This window comes from Myotis daubentonii, chromosome 12, assembly GCF_963259705.1.
Source record: "Myotis daubentonii chromosome 12, mMyoDau2.1, whole genome shotgun sequence".
In the NCBI taxonomy this organism is placed as follows: domain Eukaryota; kingdom Metazoa; phylum Chordata; class Mammalia; order Chiroptera; family Vespertilionidae; genus Myotis; species Myotis daubentonii.
Genome location: NC_081851.1, coordinates 72,577,935 through 72,601,341, shown reverse-complemented (window position 1 = coordinate 72,601,341; position 23,407 = coordinate 72,577,935). Strand labels below are relative to the sequence as shown.

At 38.9% G+C, this 23,407-nt stretch overlaps 1 protein-coding gene across 4 annotated transcripts in view; it reads right to left on the bottom strand.

Moving 5' to 3' along the window:
- LDAH (lipid droplet associated hydrolase) overlaps positions 1-23,407 on the bottom strand; it is an 87,850-nt gene that overhangs the window by 16,501 nt on the left and 47,942 nt on the right. For all 4 annotated transcript variants that reach the window (XM_059660456.1, XM_059660457.1, XM_059660458.1 and 1 more), the window contains exon 5: positions 7,374-7,608. In XM_059660456.1, the coding sequence (XP_059516439.1) occupies positions 7,374-7,608 (235 nt within the window). The remainder of the gene's footprint in view (positions 1-7,373; positions 7,609-23,407) is intronic.

Below are 23,407 nucleotides of genomic sequence, written 5' to 3'. Positions count from 1 at the left end.
AGTTACCTCTAGACTACCTACCTCTAGATTTCCTGGTGCCTGAGAAAGATAAGTTCCTGTTTAGGCCACTGTGATATAGCTTTCTGTTATCCATAGCTAAAATCAATCCCGGGTCGTTCTGGTCATAGCACAGGGGTTGCTGCTGTTCTTAACCTCCTGTGAGATCCTGGTACTTGACCGGGGGAGAAGGGTGGCATCATGCCTTGTCTACACTCGGACTTCCCTGTGAGGAGGCAGAGGGAGGATCTGACTGAAAACGAGCCTTTCCAGGGGCGGCCCCTCCCAGCACATCTGACTGGTCACGAGGCTGGCAGATGTTGCTGAGTGCAGGGGAGTGAGGGAGCTGCAAGCCAAGCAGGGCCGCATGGTAGCAGAGGGATTGAGGACAGACTGTGGAACGGGACAGCCCTGAGACACGAGTGTCCCTCCCTCCAGCAGAGCTGCATCCAGACAGATGCTCAGGCAGAGTGGCTGGCCCTCCGAGGGCACACACCGGAGAGCTGGGCCAAAGGTTAAGCAGGACCCAAGATGCCCAGAAACGCTGGGCAAGTCTTCTTCCAAGGGGAGCTCTTTGGTGCTCTTTATTTTTTTTCCAGATTGTTTTCCAAATGTGGCTTTTAGCAATGTGAGAACCAGACTTAAAAATGTAATTCTCCCATTCCAAATTTCTGCAGAACTTAGAGGAATGTTTGTTATCCACACAGTGTATTATATGTTTCTCCATAATCCAAGAATTTGGTTATTATAACCATCCATTTAGTCTGTAAACAGATAATCTTATCTATGTGACAGTGTATGATTTTTTAAAAAATAATATAATTCTTTTTAGAGTGGCAGATAATTTAAATATATAAAATTTTCTTTAGAAAAAAATTAGTAAAACCTCAAGTCATTTAATTCTAAAACAGGTGATATTCTAGTACCATAACTAATCACCTTTTGCTCTTAATCCTAATACAGACCATATACACACACACAAATCTTTCCTTCATTGCTGAATTGTAGGCTAAACTTCCATGAAGCATTAAAGTTGCAGTTGGCTTTCATAAATGGATTCTCCTAACCTACACACATCATGAGAGAAGAGAAAACATGGGAGTCTAGTTTTGTTTTATTAAAAACATTATTCTGGCCCTAGCCTGTTTGGCTCAGTGGATACAGCGTCAGCCTGGGGACTGAAAAGTCCTGCGTTCAATTCTGGTCAAGGGCACATGCCTGGGTTGCGGGCTCAATCAGCAGGGGGTGTGCAGGAGACAGCCAATCAATGATTCTCTCTCACCATTGGTGTTTCTCTCCCCCTCTCCCTTCCTCTCTCTGAAATCAATAAAAATATATTACAAAAAACCCACATTATTCTGGGATTGAGTTAGATGTATTCTGAGGACTTTGTGATTCTTCAGTGCAGCTTATGTGTCAGCTCACTGAATGGTTCAGTTCCTTCCATATCACTGTACGTGCTTTCAGAAGTTATTTCCATATTGACTAAGGAAAGGAAAGTTTCTTTTACAAGAATGTCTACAGGAGAGTAATGTAACCTGCCAGGAATACCTCTGTCTCTGCACTGTTTTTCTAGTTAGGTAACTGAAAGGAATTAAAACACCAATTTGGCCTAACTAAGGGAAAGACCCTAGAATATTTTTTAAAGTTAATTATCTTGACCTGTGATACTGCTAAGTTAAAATGTATTTGCTTTTAGCTTTGATCAGAAAATCCAATTTAGCTGTCTCAGTGAAAAGTCTATTTCTCATGAAACAGAACATCCATTCTAAGGAAAACATGTAGTAGCAAACATTCCAGCATGAAAATTAAAGAAAACCCCCACATATTTTCTTTAAAAAGAACACTGGAAACAATCTAGTGACACAAGTGAACGGATCGGACCCTGGTAAAGTTTCCAATAATATGCTAACCGAATGCGGCTGCTCTGCTCTGAAGGCTGGGTGGGAAATGAGGCTTCAGGACTCAGCTGGTGAAGAAGGTCAAGGCCCATAATCTCAGTTTGGAGAAAGGGACATGCCATCTTTGCCAAAAGGCAACAGTATTTGAAATGTTGGTTCCTTGAAATTTTCAGACCTTACAACAACAACAACAACAACAACAACAACAAAATGTGTGCATAAACTGAAGGCTACAGAAAATCTGTTTCCATCTTGACAGGCAGGATTTATTATCCACTACTTGGACGGGCAAACTTCCTCCGTTTGTTTCCGTAAGATTTCTCCCGAAGCACAGACATTACATAATGTGCAAACACCGCAAGGCCTAAAAGTCAAGCTGGCATGTTGAAGGTCATTGCCTGGATGTAGGCCACAGAGAAGCAGGTCTGCAGGGGGGCTGTCCAGAGGGCACAGTGAGAATGGCCCCTGAAAAGGGTCTTGGGCCTGGTCTTCCTTTCTCTTGATAACCCCTCTCTTTGTTTAACCTGAAAACCAGGCTGCCAACTCAAGTGGCAGATCACCTTCACCATTCATGGGATACAAGCTTGGGAAGAGTCCATGAATCACCGCAAGGGCCAGTGTCATGTAAGTATCGTTTCCTCTCAGCTGGGACCTTCTTCTATTTGTAACAAGCAAGGTAACAGGAATCACTTAAGGGATGGCCAGGGCAAGCCTGGGCAAAGGTGGCTTCTGTTGTAATTGTTGCAAGAGGAGGCGAGGGTGACATGGGACTCAAAGGGGATGCTGGGAACAGCTGGCTAGGATTGAGATGCTTGGTTAAGGAGCATCTGAGAGTCACTACTAGGAGACTGAACCAAGCACCCTAAGAAGAAAGAAGACAGGTATCCTTGCCCCTTTATCTTTACCCAAGGTTACACAGACTGAGTGGCCAATGGGGAAAAAATACCCAGAGATCACTGAAGTACCGGTTATCTGAACTTCAGAAGGCCAGGTTTAGAATGAAGAGGGGAAAAAAAATCAGAGGAAGAAAGGTTGTCAAAAATAGGAGGACTGTGCTCCACATATTTGTTTGCAGGTTGGTTGTTTGGATCAGAGATGAAGCAATGTGGCTGAGCGTTCGGTTTGATTTACACTTACAGGGTCTGCTTTGCATATAGTATATCTACTATGGACGTGTGGGAAAGGAATCCCAGGCTTCTCCAAGCAACAATGCATATAGCTTGGAAGACTCTAGCTGCTGAGTCACGGAGAGGAATGTGTCCTAGTCTCCAAACTGTCTCACTCCTTGATGCCTGCACGTGGGGCTGCTGGAAGATGCATAGTACTATGAAGACTACTTCTCTCAAGCTGCACTTTCACAATACATTGCTAACCTGTTTTTACTAACCAGAAGAAATTCAGAGGATTTTCACATAAAAACAAAACAAAAAACATTACACACTAATGTTGGTCTTTCGTAAAAGTGAGGTGGCATAACGCCCACTTTTGGAAAGTCTGAAGTCTACTGTCTGATACAGGTCTCCCCTGCTCTCTGGAAGTACAGCATTCCTTTCTCTCAAGGGCAGCTTATGCAGACTACTTCTTTACGAGGGTGTTTATAGTTCTGCTATAGAAAAACTGGAAAACACCTTTAACAATTACCTGTTTTAATTAAAAACATGAAACACCTGATTATTTGTTATAGGTAACATACTACAATCAGCCCTCTGTATCCATGGGCCACACCTCTGCGAATTCAATCAGTCTCAGGTAGAAAATATATTTTTTAAAAGCACAGAAAGTTCCAAAAAGCAAAACTTGGATTTGCTATGTGCTGAACAGTATGCTAAGTCCACTCAAATGAACTGAGGTGTAGGCATACCCTGTGGTAACCTACATGTAGATACAGGTTACATGCAAATATTATATTATTTTATACAAGGGACTTGAGCATCTTGAATTTTGGTATCTACGGTGGGTCTTGGAACCAAACCCCTATGGATACTTCAGGACAACTGTATATAGGTCATTAAATACACATAGAGAAACAAGTAAAACTTTCTTATATCCTATGTCCTGATTTTGGTTTAGAAAATGTTTTTAAGGAGACATAAGGAAAGTACAGGTTGTTGCCAATCTAATGCCTATAAAAAATCCTGATGTTTTGGGTGGAGTGTTCTATAAATGTCTATTAAACCCTGTTGGTGGATACTATTATTATTTTTTTAATATATTTTATTGATGTTTTACAGAGAGGAAGGGAGAGGGATAGAGAGTTAGAAACATCGATGAGAGGAAACATCGATCAGCTGCCTCCTGCACACTCCCCACTGGGGATGTGCCCACAACCAAGGTACATGCCCCTGACCGGAATCAAACCTGGGACCCTTAAGTCTGCAGGCCAACGCTCTATCCGCTGAGCCAAACCGGTTAGGGCGGTGGATACTATTATTGAATTATCCTATATCCTTGTGAATTTCCTGCCTTGTTCTATTAATTGTTGAGAGAAGGGTGCTTCAGTATCCATCTATGTTTATAGATTTGTCTATTACTCCTTTCGGTTATGTCAGCTTTTGCTTCTTATATTTTGTAGTAATCTTATTTGGTGCATACACATTTAGGACTGCGGTATGTTCTAGACAGATTGGCCCCTTTGTTACTATTATGTAATGTCCCTCTTTGTCTCTGATAATTTTCTTTGCTCTGAAGTCTGATACAGGTCTCCCCTGCTTTCCAAAAGTAGAGCATTCCTATGAAAACTTTCCTAAGCCAAATGGCACAAAGTGAAGAGTATCTCCGGCTTTCTAAAGTTCCTGTTGTGCCATTTCACTTTTACAAAAGTCCAACATTAGTATGGTAATTTTTTTGTTTTGTTTTTAAGTGAAAATCCTCTGAATTTCTTCTTGTTAGTGAAAACAGGTTAACAATGTAAGTATTTTGTGAAAGTGGTGCAATTTGAAATTTGGAAGTGGGGGCTACCTGTATTAACACAGTCAGTCATTCCTGGTTCCTTTTGACCAACATTTGCATGATGTGTATCTTCTCATTCTTTTACTTTCAATCTACATAAATAATTTTATTTGAACTGAGTTTTCTGAAGACAGTATATAGTTATTTTATTTCACGCTGCTCATCTTTGTCTTTTAATTGATGTATTTAGGCCATTTACATTTAATGTAATTATTGATATGTTAGATGTTGTGTCATTTTATTATTTGTTTTCTATTTTTTAGTTTCTCTATGTTCTTTATTTTGTCTTTCTATGTATTACTGAATTTCTTTCTATTTTGTTTTGTTAATCCTCAAATATATTTTTTTCCATTGATTTTTAGAGAGAGTGGAAGGAAGGGGAGAGACAGCGAGAGAGAAACATCCATGTGAGAGAGACACATCGACTGGGTGCCTCGTGCATGCACCCTGACTGGGCCAGGGATCGAGCCTGCAACTTAGGTATGTGCCCTTGACTGGAATCAAACCTGAGACTCTTCAGTCCATGGACTGATACTCTAACACTGAGCAAAACCAGCTAGGGCTACTGAATATGTTTTAGAATTCCAGTTCTATTTACTTGTGGTGTTTTACAGTATCTCTTTGTATAGACTTTAAAGTGGTTACTCTAGGTATTGTAGAATATATATATATATATATATATATATATATATATATATATATACATACACACACACTAATAAAAGAGAAAGATGCAAATTGACCATACTACACACACACTAATAAAAGAGAAAGATGCAAATTGACCATACCTTTGCAATACCCACCAGCCAATCAAAAGTATGCAAATTAAACCAACAAAGATGGTGGGTTAATTTGCATACGCAGGTGCCAAGCGGCCAGGGGAGGGATGCTTGCGTTGTTGCCATGGCAATGACACAGGCGTTCTGCACCGCCCCAGCTGCTCCGGGCCTCTGGGCAGAGTGGGAAGGCAGAAAGGCATCTCTGGCCAGAGCCAAGGCGGTGCTGGCAGCCAGGGTAAGGAAGGCCCATTCTTCCACGAATCTTCGTGCATCGGGCCTCTAGTATACATATATATATATATATATATATATATATATATATATATATACACACACACACACACACACACACACACACACATATATATATATACACACACACACACACACATATATATATATATACACACACACACACACACACATATATATATATATATATAGTCTATTGGTATTGATGTCTTACCAGTTCAAGTGAAATGGAGAAACCTTACTTCCTTTTTTGTTCCTTTACCCTCCCCTACTTATAATATAATTGTCTTAAATAATTCGTCTGTATACATTTAGAACCATATCAGTGTTACAATTTTTGCTTCAACTGTTAAAAATAATTTAGAAATTTCAAGAGAAGAAAAATATAATTCCTCACTTTTTCTTCTGTTTTTTTCCTTTCTTAATGTTTCAAGATTCCTTCTCTTATCACTTCATATTTAGAGAACTTCTAACAGAGATTCTTTTATGCTACATCTTATAGTTACACATTCCTTTGGTTTTCCTTCATTGGAAAATATCTTAATTTCCTCTTTTTCCCCCTGAAGGATATTTTCACTGAATATATAATTCTGTATTGATGGTTCTTTTCTTTTTGCACTTGAAATATGTGTCATATGTGATGAGAAACCAGCTGTCATTCAAATAGATTTTCCTCTATAATTGATATATCATTTCTCTCTTGGTGCTTTCAAGACATTTTCTTTGTTTCAGCTTTTAAAAGTTTGGTTATGATGTATTGTGTGTGGTTTTCTTAGGGTTATTCCGTTTAGAATTCATCTAGCTTCTTGAATCTGTAGGTTTATGTCTTTTGCCAAATTTGGGAAATTTCTATTTATACTCTTCTATCCTCGTGTCTACCAATTCTTTCTTCTGTCCCTTCCACTTTCCTGGTGAGCTTTTCCATTTTCAATTTTTAAAATTAGTTATATTTTAATCTTACTGTATTTTTCAGTTCTAAAATTTCCATTCAGTTTTTCTTTAAATCTCTTTCCTGACGCTCTCTATTTTTTTCATTAGTTTCAAACATGTTCACTAATTGCTCATTGAAGCATTTTATGATGGCTGCATTAAAATCTTTGCCAAATAATTATCTGTCATTTTGGTGTTGGCATCTATTGTCTTTTTTGATTCAAGTTGAAATTTTCTGGGTTTGATTCCCAGTCAGGGCATATACCTAGGTTGCCGGTTTTATCCTCAAGTATATTTTGTACAGAAAAATTCTTTCTCACCTTTCTGCAGCTAGAGTGGAGAAATAGCAGGATAAGGTTTAAACTTAAAATTTGAAGAGTCTTTTCTATTTATCAAACAGAACTCCCCTCACTCTATTCTCATTTTATTTCTAGTTTTAAACTTTTGGAAGAAAAAAAAATCCAACATAGAATTCCTTGGTTGATATTCATCCATTGTCTGAGATTATTCTCTTAATGCTTTCTGATACAAGAATAAACCCATACATTTTAAATGTACTTACCAAGGCAGAATGGCTCCAACACACTAAGGACCGAAAATTCACTCTGCACGTTCATCCTTTGAAGGGCCATTCTCATCAGCCAGGACTTGATTGTCTCCGGACATGGTTTAAGTAATAAGTAGCTAGAAACATAGAGAGCATATCGAAGCCAGCACAGAAACGGAGTGGCAATCCTGCCGTTGGGTGACTCGGACATTCGCTCAATTGTTGGAAAGAGCAGAAAGGAGCGAATTATCTACAAGAGAAAGCATATGTTAATGAAAAGTTTCTTAAGGAATAAATAACCTAATGATTTATTGTTCCTTCTATGTAGCATCGACAAATGACTGGGTTTTGGAATATGACTAAAGATTTGTTCAGACTAAGAATCACCACCCACTGCCATCTTAGCCCACAACCAATCTGGGTAGGATATTAGAATGTCCCTTGAATTGTTGGGGTTAATTTTCAGGGTGAGGAGGAAATCAGATTCCTAGGTAACTTCTTGACTGTGACAGCAATTCAGAATCCCTTTGAAAGGTTGATGCAAGTAGATATATACTATTTTAGTAATTATAACAACTCAGAAGAAAGTAGAGCCACATAAAAACTCTATATAGTCAGCATTTCTTTTATTGATTATATTTGGGGACAGTCCACTTTTGAAAACCTCCTCTAGTTCTTAATCTTACCAGCCAAAGATAATATTTAATAAGACCAAATATATTTCTAACAACTGATTCAACCTTAATAAAGTGCAGGCCAGGGACAAGTGAAGCTGGAAATCTCTATCTACATGGGAAAATGTTTAAGGACAAAAATATCATTTCAACTGAATTCCTTATAAGGAAATATATTTTAAAAATCTCCCAGAAGAAAAAAGAGCACCACTGAACATCTTAAATTTACCATTATTAATATTTAAAAATTAATGTATAAAAATATTTTTTATGAGGAATCAGAGGTCAAAACAGTAAAGCTCAATACCCTATCAAAAATAAACAAAATGGAATAGAGCATCAATGTTACCAGATTGTACAACAGGAAATGAGAATGAACACAATGGTTTTGCTTTTTTTAAAAAACAACCACCTCTTAAATTGTTAAGTATAACACATACTGAAAAGTACACAAAATTTAAATGTGACATTTAACCAATAATTTATAAGATGAATGGTTATATGGGTCAAGAAACAAAACATGGCCACCATGGCATTTTCTAATCACAACTCCTTTTTCTGCTCATACCTTAGATAACCTCTATCCTGACTTCCTGACTATGCTTTATATGAATAATCATCATGCCTTAATATTATAATCACTTCCTTGTTTTGCTTTTCATTATTACGTTTCATCCTGCCACAGAATGAACTGTTTTGCCCCAAATGTATATGTTGAAGCCCTAACTTCCAATGTGACTGTATCTAGATAGGTAATTAAAGTTAATGAGGTCATAGGGTGGGGCTGATAGGATTACTTATCCTTATAAGGAGAGACCCCAGACAGCTGCTCTCTTCCTCACCACACACAAAGAGGAGGTCTGGTGGCCTGGTGAACACACACAGGGGGAAGGTGGCCATCTACAACCCAGGAAGAAGTCCTACCAGAAACCATGCTGGCATGTGGCTCTTGGACTTCCAGCCTCCAGAGAAAATAAATGTCAGTTGTTTAAGCCACACAGTCTATGGTATTTTGTTATGGCAGTTCCAGCATACTAATACACATCCCTTAATACTATAGTTAATTTCTGTCTGTTAATGAACTTTCCATAAAATGCAATCATACACTACATTTTCATGTTTTACTTCCTTGACTCAATATTGCCTATAAGATTCACCTATGTTGATATATGTAGCAATAGATTATCTTTGCTATATAGTTTTCCGTTGTATGAACATACCTCAACTTATTTAGTTTACTGATAGATATTTGGGTTGATTTCAATCCAGAGGAACTATAAATATGCTGCCATGAATTATATATTTTTATACATGTCTCTTGGTGCATGTGTGCATGTATTTCTGTTGACTGTATCAGCTCGAAGTAGAAAGAGTGGGTCATATGGTATCCATATGTTCAGCTTTAGTAGATAGTTCCAAATAGATAATTTCTATTTAGTAGATAATTTCCAAGGTAGTTGTACCAATTTACTCCCCTAACAACAGACATGAGAGTTCACACTGTTTCCTATCTTCACCATTATTTGGTACTGGCAAACTTTGTAGTTTTTACCAACCTGATATAGCGGTATCTCATTGTGGTTTTGATTTGTGTTTCTGATGAATAATAAGGTTGGATAGCTTTTAAATGTTTATTGGACATTTTCTATATCATCTAAAGTACTTATTCAAGTCTCTTGCATATTTTTCTATTAGGCTTCCTGTCTTTTTTCATATTGATTTGTAGGAGCTGTTTTTTATTCCACATACCAGCCCTTTTTCCTGTGTCAGTCCTTGGCTTGCCTGCTCAACTCGTATTATTCTTATTTTTTTTTTTCATAATGGAGATAAGTCCTTCAGTTTGATGCAGTTGAGTTTAACAGTTTTTCTTTTATAGTTATTGTTCTTTGTGCCTGGTTCAAGAAATTCTTCTCTAACCTCAAATCATGAAGATATATTTTCATTCGAAATGTTTTAGGAATTAGATAATGCTACCTCTTATCTGTTCTACAGTGTGGGTTTAAGCCTTCGTTGTGTTTAGCTTCAGTGTGAGTCTGTTCCTGTGATTTCAGGTATCAGTCACTTGCCATTTCCCTTACGTATTACATTCCTCCCTCTGGATGGGCCGAGTGCACTTTTCCCGTCAGAATCTTAGAGAGAAGGTGGGTTTTGGTGGACTTGGTCTCTTGTCGTTTTTCATAGTAACCTGTTTGAGGGCATTGCCCAAACATTAAAGTTGATCAGGTAGCACCTGTAATTCTGCCTTCATGTCTCTCTTATTAATAGAGAAAAGGGATCTGAGGGTGAAAGCTGTGGAGGACTCTTTTCTTTCTAGCCATATCCTCTTATTTTCCCTTGGTCGTATCTGTCAGCTAACTGCTCAGCCATTTCCTGTAGACTTTTCCTTTGCTCTCAACAATGACAGATCATTTTTGGTCACAACAACTCGACCTCTACTAGATTTCCTCCTCTGTTACGTAAGTAAGAATGTACTGTTCCCTGAACACCAACATGGCCTTGACGGAGAACAAAAGACGTTCTTTGGGAGCAGGGAATCACAGCCTTTTCAGGTGATTTTTAAAATTCTGGCTTGGCAACAACAGATTGCAAAATACTCGAAACACACTTTTCAAATGGATTCAGGGTTTCAGCCAGAATACAGGAGTTTCTGCCACCTTGGCATCTTCTCAAGCACCAAGCAGAGATGCTGGATGGACTGTTCTTAATAAAGGCCTTCTGAGGCATCCACGGGAATTATGATGATATCACTGTCCACTCCAGAATGTCAGGGATGATCCAGAATCCTCCCATCAGAGCCGGCTGCCGGAAGTGCAATGGGTTTATACAAAGGTCATATACAGTTGACCCTTGAACAATGCGGGGTTCTGGAGTGCCCACCCCCGTTCAGTAAAAAATCTGCATGCAACCATCGACTCCCCCCAGATTCAGTCATCTCTTGATATCCAGGGAGGACTGGTTTCAGAAAACCTGTGGATACCAAAATCTGCAGATGTTCAAGTCCCCATACAAAATGTGGAACATGTATACACTCAGCTCTTGGCTTCCAAGGATTCCCAACCGTGGACTGAAAATACTGTTCTGATTTCGGGTAAGCGGAGTATGTAGCACAGGCATTATAATGACAACTACCTTCAGCGGTGGGAGCACAAGTAAAGAACCGAACAGCTTTCACACGTCCCCGGTTCTCTCCACTCCTGTATAAAGTGGCCATGCCACCGCTTCATCTCTGCATTTTAGTCCCAAGACATTCTTCAGGACTTCTCCTAATGCCTCAAAGGCAAGTGTGGCTGCCGTCTCAGATGTGTGCAATGTGCCCTTCAGAGTGGCAAATGGTAAGAAATCTAACAATAAAAGTAATAAAGACGTGGGACCAAAGGACCTCTTACACACGGCAGGGACTGTGAGACTCCGCTCTTGTGTTTCTGAAAGGACAGTCACTGCAGTGGGTGTCTGGAGCTCACACAGAAAGTGACTTTTCATCACACTGTCTGTTAGCAGTTCAGTCCAGGGAGCTGGCATCCCACTTGGACACCAAGCAGCATGCTTTACAAATGTGAGAGGCAGAAATGATGGCAAGTTTGCCAGCATCTGGAGTGCTGCCACAATTAAGCATGGATGCCACCCCTTCACCTTCAGAATTCTTCTACCATCTTTTGGGTAGTTCTAATAAATGAGTCATTTTATTCCTGGAAGTGATATTGGACTTAACAAAACTTGAGAGATTTAAACAGGGGTGGATTCATAAAAAGCAATCTGTGGTGTTAAGAGAGGTAGCATTTCCCATTACCCTGCCAGGCCTCCCAGCTGAGGGGTTGAGAGAAGCCACCTTCCCTATCCTGGGAAGAATTCTCCATCAAGGATGAGAGTAGGCTTTTTGATAGCAGCTGCAGTGGCAGCAAAGGAGATGGTGAAGAAACGGACTTCTCAGCCTCGGCCAAGCGCAGTCCCACCTGGATCTATAAGCGATGGTAAAGAAGCCAGGTCGGTCAAGTTCAGTCACTGCAGGCTCCTTGGCAGCCAGCATTCTTCAATAATACCTCTAAAAGCTCTATGGTCTAGTCTTTCACATTTAGGTTTATAATCGACCTGACAGGAGTTTTTGTGTTTGGTATGAAATATGGGTCTAATTTAATTCTTTTCCATATGGAAACCCAATTGCCCCAGCACTAAGTGCAAAGTCTGCCCTCCCCTGCTTTTCTGCAGTACCACTTCTGTCGTAAATCCCGTGTATATGCAAACAGGTCCCTTTTAGGGCTCTCCAATCTGTTCTAGCAGCCTGCTTGTCCAACTCAGTGACACGGGCACAATGCCTTATTTACTAAAGCTTATAATACACTTTGATATTGGGTAGAGTAGGTTAAACCCCATCTTGCTCTGCAAAAATGTCTTGGGTAGTTTTGGCTCTCTGCATGTCCATATACATTTTGGAATTGGCTATTCAAGTTCCACAAACATCTTTTTGAGATTCTGATTGGGACTGTACTAAATTTATAAATTAATTTGAGGAGAAGTAATATCTTTACAATATTGAGTTTCCCAACCCATGAACATGCGTAGTTCTCCTTTTATTATAAATCTTTAGTGACTCTAAAACGTTTTATACATTTTACAGGTAGCTGTCATGTTTAACTGTTGTCACATAATTAGGTATTTATTATTTTTATGCTTTTGTAAATAGGATATTTTAAAAATATCATTTTCTGAGGGCTGTTGCTTATGTAACATAGAAGATATTTGCTTGTTGATCCTGTGTCCAGCAACTTATTAAAGTTCCTTATTAGTTCTAATAACTTGTCTGTAGATTCTTTTGGATTTTCTAAGTACAAACTCATATCATCCACAAATAAACAGTGCTGTTTCTTCATTTCAAATCGCTATCTCTTTTATTTATTTTTCTTACTTTATTAAGTTAGCCAAAATCTTATTATAATACTCACTAGAAATAATTCTTGCTCCAACCTAAAAAATATCTTCAATATAATCACCATAAAGCATGATGTTTGCTGAAGGTTTTCTAGAGAGAGACTTTGTCACACTGAAAAAATTTCATCCATTTGTAGTTTGCTAACTGCATTTGAAAATCATAAATGGTTGCTGAATTTACCAAATATCTTTTCTGTACCCATTGAGGTGATTGTGTGATTTTTCTCCTTTTATTTATTAATCTGGTAGACAACTGGTTTTCTAACGTGGTTGGGATTGCAGATAAAGTGAGTTAGCAAGCTTCAAATGAGACATCCTAAACCATGGGGCTCTTATATTCTTTGGGCTTTTTAATTTTGAAAGAACAAAGGTAATTTTGCTTATGTTCAGGTTTTTCAACTAAATCCTACAAATGATACCTGGAAAATTAGGTGTCACTGAATAATGCAATCTCCCCTAACTGGAATTTAATCAACTCTCAATCTCATTTTCTTCTCCAGGTTGATTTTAGTAAATAACCAACCAACTACTCTCAGGGATCTGGTTAAAAATAATTCCAAGGAATAATGTGAGGTCAGTACATTTAATCCCAATCCCTTTAAATAATCTACGTTTGTAACAGCACTGCAGATGATAAGAGAAATTATTCAGACTAGGACTCTCAGGCGCTACAAATTCTTCATTGGGAAAATAAACTAAATTATTGTACTCTGTTTATGAAAGCAGAAAAAGATGCTAAAACACAGTACAAATATTTTAAATGGGAGAGTTAGAAATAAATGTTTTTGTGTTCCCCGATCCCTGAACAATCAACCAAGGAAAAAGATCTGTTTCCCCAAAAGCCTGGTAATTTAGTCTTTTATGATAACTCATTGCTCAATTTAGTTTCCAGTTTATTCACTTCAAAATAAGGCTTCCTTGTGTTTATTGCAACATCTTCAAAGACTTAGAGAACATAAATGGTTAATACAGTTACTGTCACACTAATAAATGCACCATACGGATTCCATACGAGTTCTGTAACCCACAGTACATAAGGAACTTCAGACTGATCCAATCAGCTGGCAGAAAGAGGAAGCAATCCATTACTTCAGATAAATGATCCATTACTGTGACCCATGTTAAACAAAACTGCATGCAAGGGAAACTCTAAAAATACATGAGCAACTACAGGGTTGCATTTGGTTGATCCATATCAATAACAAATTGAGAATTAAAGTGTACTCTGAAATCATGGGAATGCACCGAAGCAATGAGGAAGTTCTAATATGTGCTCTGAATGCATCATTGCCTCTCAAAAACATAAGAAGACCAAATACTGTTCATCACAACTAATATTTAGTTGGTGAGACTGGGTTTTCCTCTTTTGTCTTTGGAGAACAACAGTTATTACCTGTTGGGTGAAACTTATACTTTTCCTAGATATCATAATAATAATTTCAGTGAAATTTATAGTCCACATTTGATAGGATAAGTCATAGTAATAAAAACTTCTTTTATTCATATAGCAACCTATTGGCCAAAAAATCACCGAGGTCAAGGAAGTATACCCAATTTTATAAAACAGCTGTGCAGAGAAGGTTTCCAAATCTGTGTACATGACAAAACATTTTCTTATGTTACTGTCTCATTAAAGAAAGAACTAGACTGGCCAATTCATTCTACTCGAAGGAAACATTTTCTTATATTTCACATTCTCATCTAAAATCTACCAGAGTCAACTTTTGATAATGAAGCACAGCCATGCTCTCTTGAATAGCACAGGAAAGTAAATACACACACTGGGGCTTTCTATAGAGGGCACTTTCCTGGGGACTTGAGATAGTACTTTGATGTTAATTTTTTCCTGAATTTATTATTATTAATCAATTTTCAGAAAGGAAGCTAGGAAACAACTTAAAGGTAAATAGTGTGATGTTCACATGTGGTTTGTGTGCACTCCGTTTCATTAATAGAGGCATTTAAAAAAAAGTAAAATCTAAAAAAATCAATAAACCTTACTATTCAGATAATTTATTACATATGCATCCATTTTCTTCCTGGGGTAAAGCAATGATGCCCATGTTATGAAGCCATGATAAATACTACTTCCACATCTTCAAAAGAACAGCATTATTGCTACTTTCCCTATCTGCTGATTAGCTCAGTCCACCTGCTGCAGTAATGGCTAGGTGCTTCCCCTCTGCACAAGTTGGAAACAAGAAAACAAAGCACACAGTTTTTCCTTTTATATGATTCCTTTTATGCATTGGTAAGACCCATTAGAGAACATGCAATATAAACCAGAGAGCCCTCAAAGATATCGTTGCTAGTAGTCAAAGCATAGACCTACAAGTAATCTCAGTTTAGTTGATCTCTTCTCCCCATAAGGCAACGTTTTCCTCTTGTTAGGATAAGACTACTCACCTTATTTAATCATCTGTATGCAGTTTATAAACTGCAAATACAGTTCTATTTGAATGGTCAAGAGCTTGCTTTTTGAGATGTTATACTGTCTTAACAATTTCACCCATCAATAAGACAGGAAAATGTCCCACTGTAGGGAAGTGCTTAGAATAATAACAGTAGTGATAGCTCACTATCTTCTAGGTTCTACACCAATACACTTTATATATATTATCTCATTCAACACACACAACCATACCAAGTAAGTGTCTTTATTCCACAGATGAAAAAACCAAGGTTTAGCTGCAAAATAACTAAGATGAGGTATTTTAGAGCCCATTCCATTAACCATTATAAACACTACATACTTGCATACAAAAGAATTTCTGAGTAATAATTATCATTTGGTGACATAATTCTCAAGGGTTAAGCCAATCACTACCATTATTGTTAGAGATAGGCCAATAAGGCCAATACTTACAAGGGTTTCAAAACATTCAGCTTCAGAAACAATTAACTCCATACCCTATGAAGTAAAGCATGAGATGCTTCAACTATTGATTACTGTTAAAAAATTATGCCACTCAGGACTGCCTGACCTGGCGCCTGCCCAGCCCCAAGGACAGCACATTTGGTGCTGGCCAGGGACACCTGGCTCGGTGCCCGCCAAGCCCCAAGGACAGCGCTGATGATGCCGGCCAGGGACACTCGGCCCGGCACCTGCTGAGACCCAAGGACAGTACCAATGGTGCTGGCCAGGGACCCCCACTTGGCGTTCTGTGGAGCCCCCAGGACCAGGCTGGTGGGGCAAAGAGGAAGAAACTAGGGCACACCATGTTCTGGACACTGGGGCCCTTCAGTGAATTGGGCTCTGCGGCTTCACAGGGCGTTGCACATCAGAGGATCTGAGCATCTGTCCCCAGCTGACCCTGAGCACCGGCAGCAGACAACTGAGGGACCAGAACCATGGAGGAAGGGAATACAACTCAGAGCAGAGACACTAAAGACGTGAGACTCAAGGCAGCCCCAGCCTCTGGGCTAAAGAGTCCTGGACCACTGGACGACTAAGGGCTCCAACTTCTCGGACCTCAAGCAGGTCGTCCAGGTACTGAAATTGTCAACAACACACATTACATAAAACAAATACAAAGGGACAGCCAAAGTGGGGGGACAAAGAAACAATCCCTAGAGGAAAGGAAAGGAGGAATTGCCAGAAAGGGTAATAAGTGAAATGGAGGCAAGCAATATGTCAGAGAAAGAATTCAGAGTAATGGTAATACGGATGCTAAACTGTTTGAATGAGAAATTTACCAACATCTGTAAGAATCAAGAGGAAATAAAGAATGACATAGCTGCAATAAAAAACACAATGGAAGGTTTTATCAGTAGACTAGAAGAAGTGGAGGACTGAATCAGCGAGTTAGAAGACAGAGTAGCAAAACACCCAATCTGAACAGCAACTAGAAAAAAATATTAAAAAGTAGGAGGAGGATTTAAGGGAACTTAGGGACAATATGAAACAAAGCAACATCTACATAATAGGGGTGCCAGAAATACTTGAAGCTGAGCAAGGAATAGAAAACCTATTTAAAGAAATAACGACATATTTAGGTGCTCCATAAATAAATACCCTTTCCAAATTAAAAAAAAAAAAAGAATGACAGAAAACTTCCCTGATTTGGGAGGGAAAAAAAGTTCCACAAGTACAGAGAGTCCCAAACAAGAGGAACCCAAAAGACCCACTCCAAGACATGTAATTACAATGGCAAACGTTAAGGACAAAGAAAGAATATTAAGAACTGCAAGAGAGAGACAGAAACTTACCTATAGGGATATCCCATTAGTCTATCAAATGGTTTCTCAACAGAAACACATCAGAAGGGAATGGAATGAAATATACAAAGTAATGAAAAGCAAGGGACTGAACCCAAGAATACACTATCCAGCAAGGCTATCATTCAAAATTAAAGGGAAAATCAGGAGCTTAACAGACAAAAAAAAAAAAAAAAAAAAAGGCTAAGGGAGTTTATTACCACCAATGCAAGAAATGTTAAAGGGACTGCTGTAAAAAGAATAGAAAGGGAAGAAGGAACACAGGAATAAAGAATAAAAATGACAACAAACAAGTACCTATCAATAACAACTTTAACCATAAATGGATTAAATGCTCCAATCAAAAGACACAGGGTAACTGAATGGATAAGAAAACATGATTCGTATATATGCTGTCTACAAGAGACCCACCTCAGAACAAAGAACTCACACAGACTGAAAGTGAAGGGATGGAAAAAAATTTTCAGGTAAATTGAAATAAAAAAAAACCTGGGGTAGCAATTCTTATATCTGACAAAATTGACCTAAAAGTGAAGGCCATAACAAGAGACAAGGAAGTCCACTTCATAATACTACAGGGATTGATACAAGAGAATATAACTCTGGTAAACATATATGTACCCAATGCAGGAGCACCAAATACAAAAGAAAACTTCTGGAAGATATCAAGGGAGAGATAGATAGCAATGCAATATATCTAAAAATCATATCAAGCATCTTCTCAGATTACAGTGGTATAAAATTATAAACCAACTATAATAAAAACAATCAAACACTTGGAGGCTAAATAGCATGCTATTAAACAATGACTGGATTACAACAGAGATCAAAAGAGAAGTAAAAAACATCCTGGAAACAAATGACAATGAAAACACAACAATGCAAAATCTAAGGGACACAGTGAAAGCAATCTTGAGAGGGAAGTTCATAACATTACAGGCGTACCTCAAAAACAAGAAAAAGTGGCAATAAGTTATCTAAACCTACAACTTAAAGAATTAGAAAGAGAGCAACAAGAAAAGCCCAGAGTAAGAAGAAGGAAGGAAATAAAGATCAAAGTGGAAATAAATGACATAAAGACCCACCCCCCAAATAAAAAAACACACACAATAAAACAAAAAATCAATAGAAACAAGATTGTTGAACCTCTAGCCAGGCTCACCAAAAAGCAAAGAGAAAGGACTCAAATAAAATCAGAAATGAAAGAGGTGTGGTGACAATGAACCCCACAGAAATACAAATGATTGTAAAATACTATGAACAATTTTATTCCAACAAAACTGGATAACCTAGACAAAATGGACATATTCCTAGAAAAATACAATCTTCCAAAACTCAATCATGAAGAATAAAAAAAACCTGAATAGGCTGATAACAACTGATGAAATCAAAGCAGTAATCAAAAAACTTCCAGTAAACAAAAGCCTTAGTCCAGACAGCTTCATAGGGGAGTTTTACCAAACATTAAAAGACAAACTAAAACCTACCCTCATCAGACTATTCCAAAAATTTCCAAAGGAAGGAACACTTCCAAGCTCTTTCTATGAAACCAACATTACCCAAATCCCAAAACCAGATAAAGACATTACTAAGAAAGAGAATTACAGGCCAATATTCCTGATGAACATAGATGTCAAAATCCTCAACAAAATATTAGCAAATAGTATCCAGCAATACATTAAAAAGATCATACACCATGACCAAGTGGGATTTATTCTGGGGATGCAAGGCTGGCATAATATACACAAATCCATAAACGTGATACATCACATAAATAAATTGAAAGACAAAAATCACATCATATCTATTGATGCAGAAAAAGCATACGACAAAATACAACACCCTTTTTTGATAAAAACTCTCAGCAAAGTGCAAATAGAGGGATCAGATCTCAAAATAATAAATACCTTATATGACAACCTATAGCCACCATCATACTCAATGAGAAAATACTAAAACCATTTCCCCCAATAATAGGAACAAGACAGGGATGCCCATTTTCACCACTCCTGTTCGACATAGTATTGGAAGGGCTGGCCATAGCGATTAGATTAGAAGACATAAAAGGCATCCAAACTGTAAAAGAAGAAGTAAAACTTTTATTATCTGCAGATGACATGATATTGTACATAGAAAAGCCTAAAGACTCCATCTAAAGACTACTAGATTTAATAAAGGAATTCAGCAACATAGCAGGATACAAAATTAACACCCAGAAATCTATGGCAATTTTATACACCAATAATGAACTCACAGAAAGAGAAACTAAAAAAATAATCCCATTTACCATTGCAACAAAAAAATTAAGATACCTAGGAATAAACTTAACTAAAGTAAAAGACCTGTACTCAGAAAACTACAGGCCATTGAAAAAAGCAATAGAGGAAGACATAACGAAGTAGAATATACCATGTTCATGGATTGATAGAATCAACATCATTAAAATGTCCATACTATCCAAAATAATCTATAGATTCAATGCAATCCCCATTAAAATACCAATGGCATACTTCACAGACCTAGAACAAATTCCAAAAATTAATATGGAATAAAAAAGACCCCATATAGCCGCAGCTATTCTGAGAAAGAAGAACAAAGTTGGAGGAATCAAAATACCAGGTATCAAGTTATATTAAAAAGCCACTGTTCTCAAAACAGCCTGGTACTGGCACAAGAACAGACATATAAACCAATGGAATAGAACAGAGAACCCGGAAATTGATCCAAGCCATTAAGCTCAATATTTGACAAAGGAGGCAAGAACATACAATGGAGTCAAGACAGTCTCTTCAATAAATGGTGTTGGGAAAATTGGACAGATACATGCAAAAAAATGAAACTAGACCACCAACTTACACCATACACAAAAATAAAGTCAAAACAGATAAAAGACTTAAATGTGAGACAGGAAACCATAAAAATCTTGGAAGAATCCATAGGCAGCAAAATATAGACATATCCTGGAGCAATATGTTTACTGATATATCTCCTAGGATAGTGGAAACTAAGGAGAAAATAAACAAATGGGACTACACCAAAATAAAAGCTTCTGCACCGCAAAAGAAACCATCAACAAAACAATAAGAGAGTCTACTGCATGGGAGAACATATTTGCCAATGTTACATCCGATAAGGATTTAATTTCCATAATTTATAGGGTACTTATACAACTTAACAAAAGAAAGATAAACAACCCAATCAAAAATGGGCAAAGGACCTAAATAGACACTTTTCAAAAGAGGACATACAGATGGCTAAGAGACACATGAAAACATGCTCAAAGTCACTAATCATCTGAGAGATGCAAATCAAAACAACAATGAGGTACCACCTAACACCTGTCAGAATGGCTGTCATCAACAAATCAACAAATGACAAGTGTTGGAGAGGATGTGGAGAAAAAGGAACACTCGTGCACTGCTGGTGGAACTGCAGACTGGTGCAGCCATTGTGGAAAACAGTATGGAGTTTCCTCAAAAATTTAAAAATGGAACTCCCATTTGACCCAGTGATCCCACTTCTAGGAATATATCCCAAGAAAACAGAAACACCAATCAGAAAGGTTATATGCACCCCTATGTTCATAGCAGCACAACTTACAATAGCCAAGATTTGGAAACAGCCTAAATGCCCATCAGCAGATGAGTGGATTAGAAAACTATGATACATATATACAATGGAACACTACGCTGCTATAAAAAAAAAAAAAAGGAATTCTTACCATTTGCAGCAGCATGGATGGAACTGGAGAGCATTATGCTAAGTGAAATAAGCCAGGCAGTGAAAGAAAAATACCCCATGATCTCACTCATTTATGGATAATAAAGAACATTATAACCTAATGAACAAAAAGATAGATACAGAGGCAGAGAAGCATCGAACAAGACTGTCAAATTACAGTGGGAAGGCTGGGGAGTGTTGGGGGGGGGGTAAGAGATCAATCGAACAACTTATATGCATGCATATAAGCATAACCAATGGACACAAGACACTGGGCGGGGGGGGGGGGGGAATAAGGGCATGTGTGGGGTTTGAGGAGGCCAGGGGAAGGTCAATGGGGGAAAAAAAAGGAGACATATGTACTACTATTTGTGATACTTTAAACAAGAAAAGAAAAAAGAAAAAAGAAAAAAAAATCTCATATCCAATAAAAAAAATTATGCCATTTCAATAAGCTTTGCTTAAGATAAATGGCATTCATGAAACTGACCATTTTTACCACTTTCCATTCATGTGAATTACTCTCAGACCTCTTGGGGCAGAGATTTTCCTATACTTTAATTACCTTAATATAAAAAAAGCCATTTCATGCATTTAATCTACATGTCAGGGTTGCTAATTACATAGAATGCTTGCATATTTACAGAGATATTTATATAACTTATGATTACACTTAATGGAAACATAGCTTCAAAATTTTCCTACGGACTATTCTTCTTAAGCTTTTGCCATTTCTTTTACTTTTAATGCAAAATGCTCTTCTGCTCAGCTTACAATTTCCTGAAATGCACTCTGAGTCCTTCAGGTTCAGAATCTCTAAGAACTCAAACAGAAAGAAGAGTGTCCACAGGCCCGCTGCAGATCACTCTTCACAGCTGCTCTGTGGTCCCACAAGCTACTACAGGGCATCTGTCATTTCAAAATGAAACGTGTTCCCCAGACAGCCTCAGAATTCAGTGATTGGAGACAATACCAAATGCACCCTCATGCCTACAGCTACAAAACTCCCACATGATACTAGCGTCTTGGGCAATATCAGCTTTTTCTTGGTTTCCAAAGGCAAAGCTACACAGAATTTGAAAGGATGACTTTGCTAACTGAAAAACTACTCTTTGGCAATTCCTTAAACTTGGAGCTGGAGTACTCTAAGTGGTCCAGAAGCAAAACACTGCATTGTTTGACAACGGGTCCCTGATTTATCAATTAAAAAATGCTCCATTGTATCTGAAAATGCTGTATGAGGGAAATGGGAATCGGGTACTCTGTTACCAGTTCAAATATTAGTGAGCAACTACAAAGTCCATTCATCTCAAAAGGGGTAAGGACCCTGATATATTATATTCAACTTACACTCAAATGGTTCAGAAAGAAACACACACACACTTTTGTCCCTTGGTATCCGCGTGGGGAATTGGTTCCAGGAACCTCCAGATTCAAAAATTCACAGATGCTTAAGTCACTTATATAAAACTAGAGGCCCAGTGCACAAAAATTTGTGCACTGGGGGGGGGGTGGTCCCTCAGCCCGGCCTGTGCCCTCTCACAGTCTGGGACTCCTTGGGGGATGACCACCTGCTGGCTTAGGCCTGCTCCCCAGGGCATTGGGCCTAAGCTGGCAATCAGATATCCCTCTGGCAGACAGGCAGCCCTCAGGAGATGTCCACTTGCCAGCAGGGAGCAGACCTAAGCTGCAGTCGGACATCCTTATCACTGCTGAGGAGGCAGGAGGGGCTCCCATCACCACCGCTGTACTGGCAGCCATCAGCCTGGCTTGTGGCTGAGCAGAGCTCCCCCATGTGGGAGCGCACTCACCACCGGGGGGCAGCTCCTGCATTGAGTGTCTGCCCCCTGGTGGTCAGTGTGTGTCATAGTGACCAGTCATTCCCAGTCTTTCTGCTGTTAGGGTCAGTTTGCATATTACTCTTTTACTATATAGGATAGAGGCCTGGTGCACGGGTGGGGGCCATCTGGTTTGCCCTGAAGGGTATCCCGGATCAGGGTGGGAGTCCTGCTTGGTGCCTGGCCAGCCTGGGTGAGGGGCTGATGGCTGTTTGCAGCTAGTCACACCCCCTTCAGGGTGGGGGTCCCCGCTGGGGTGCCTGGCCAATCTGGGTGAGGGGCTGAGAGCCGTTTTCAGTCTGGCCTGTGACTGAAGCTCCCAGCCTCTCCTTTTTTTTCTTTCTTTTTTTTTTTTATTCTGGGATTTATTTACCTTCTATAATTGGAACTCTGTTGCCTTCACTGGCGCTCCCAGGTCTGAGGCCGCCGCTGGCTGAAAGCAGGTATCTGGGGTTTGTCTGGCTTCTATAATTGAAACTTTGTTGCTTTCGGAGCTCAGAGCCGGGCCGCGGCAGGCAGGGAACCTTGGCTTCCTCCATCACTGGAGCAAGCAAACCTCCTGCTCGCTTCAGCTGCGTGGCTGCCGGCGTCATCTTTGTTGGCAGTTAATTTGCATATCTTGCCGATTAGCCAATGGGAAGCATAGCGGAGGTACGGTTAATTACCCTTTTTGTCT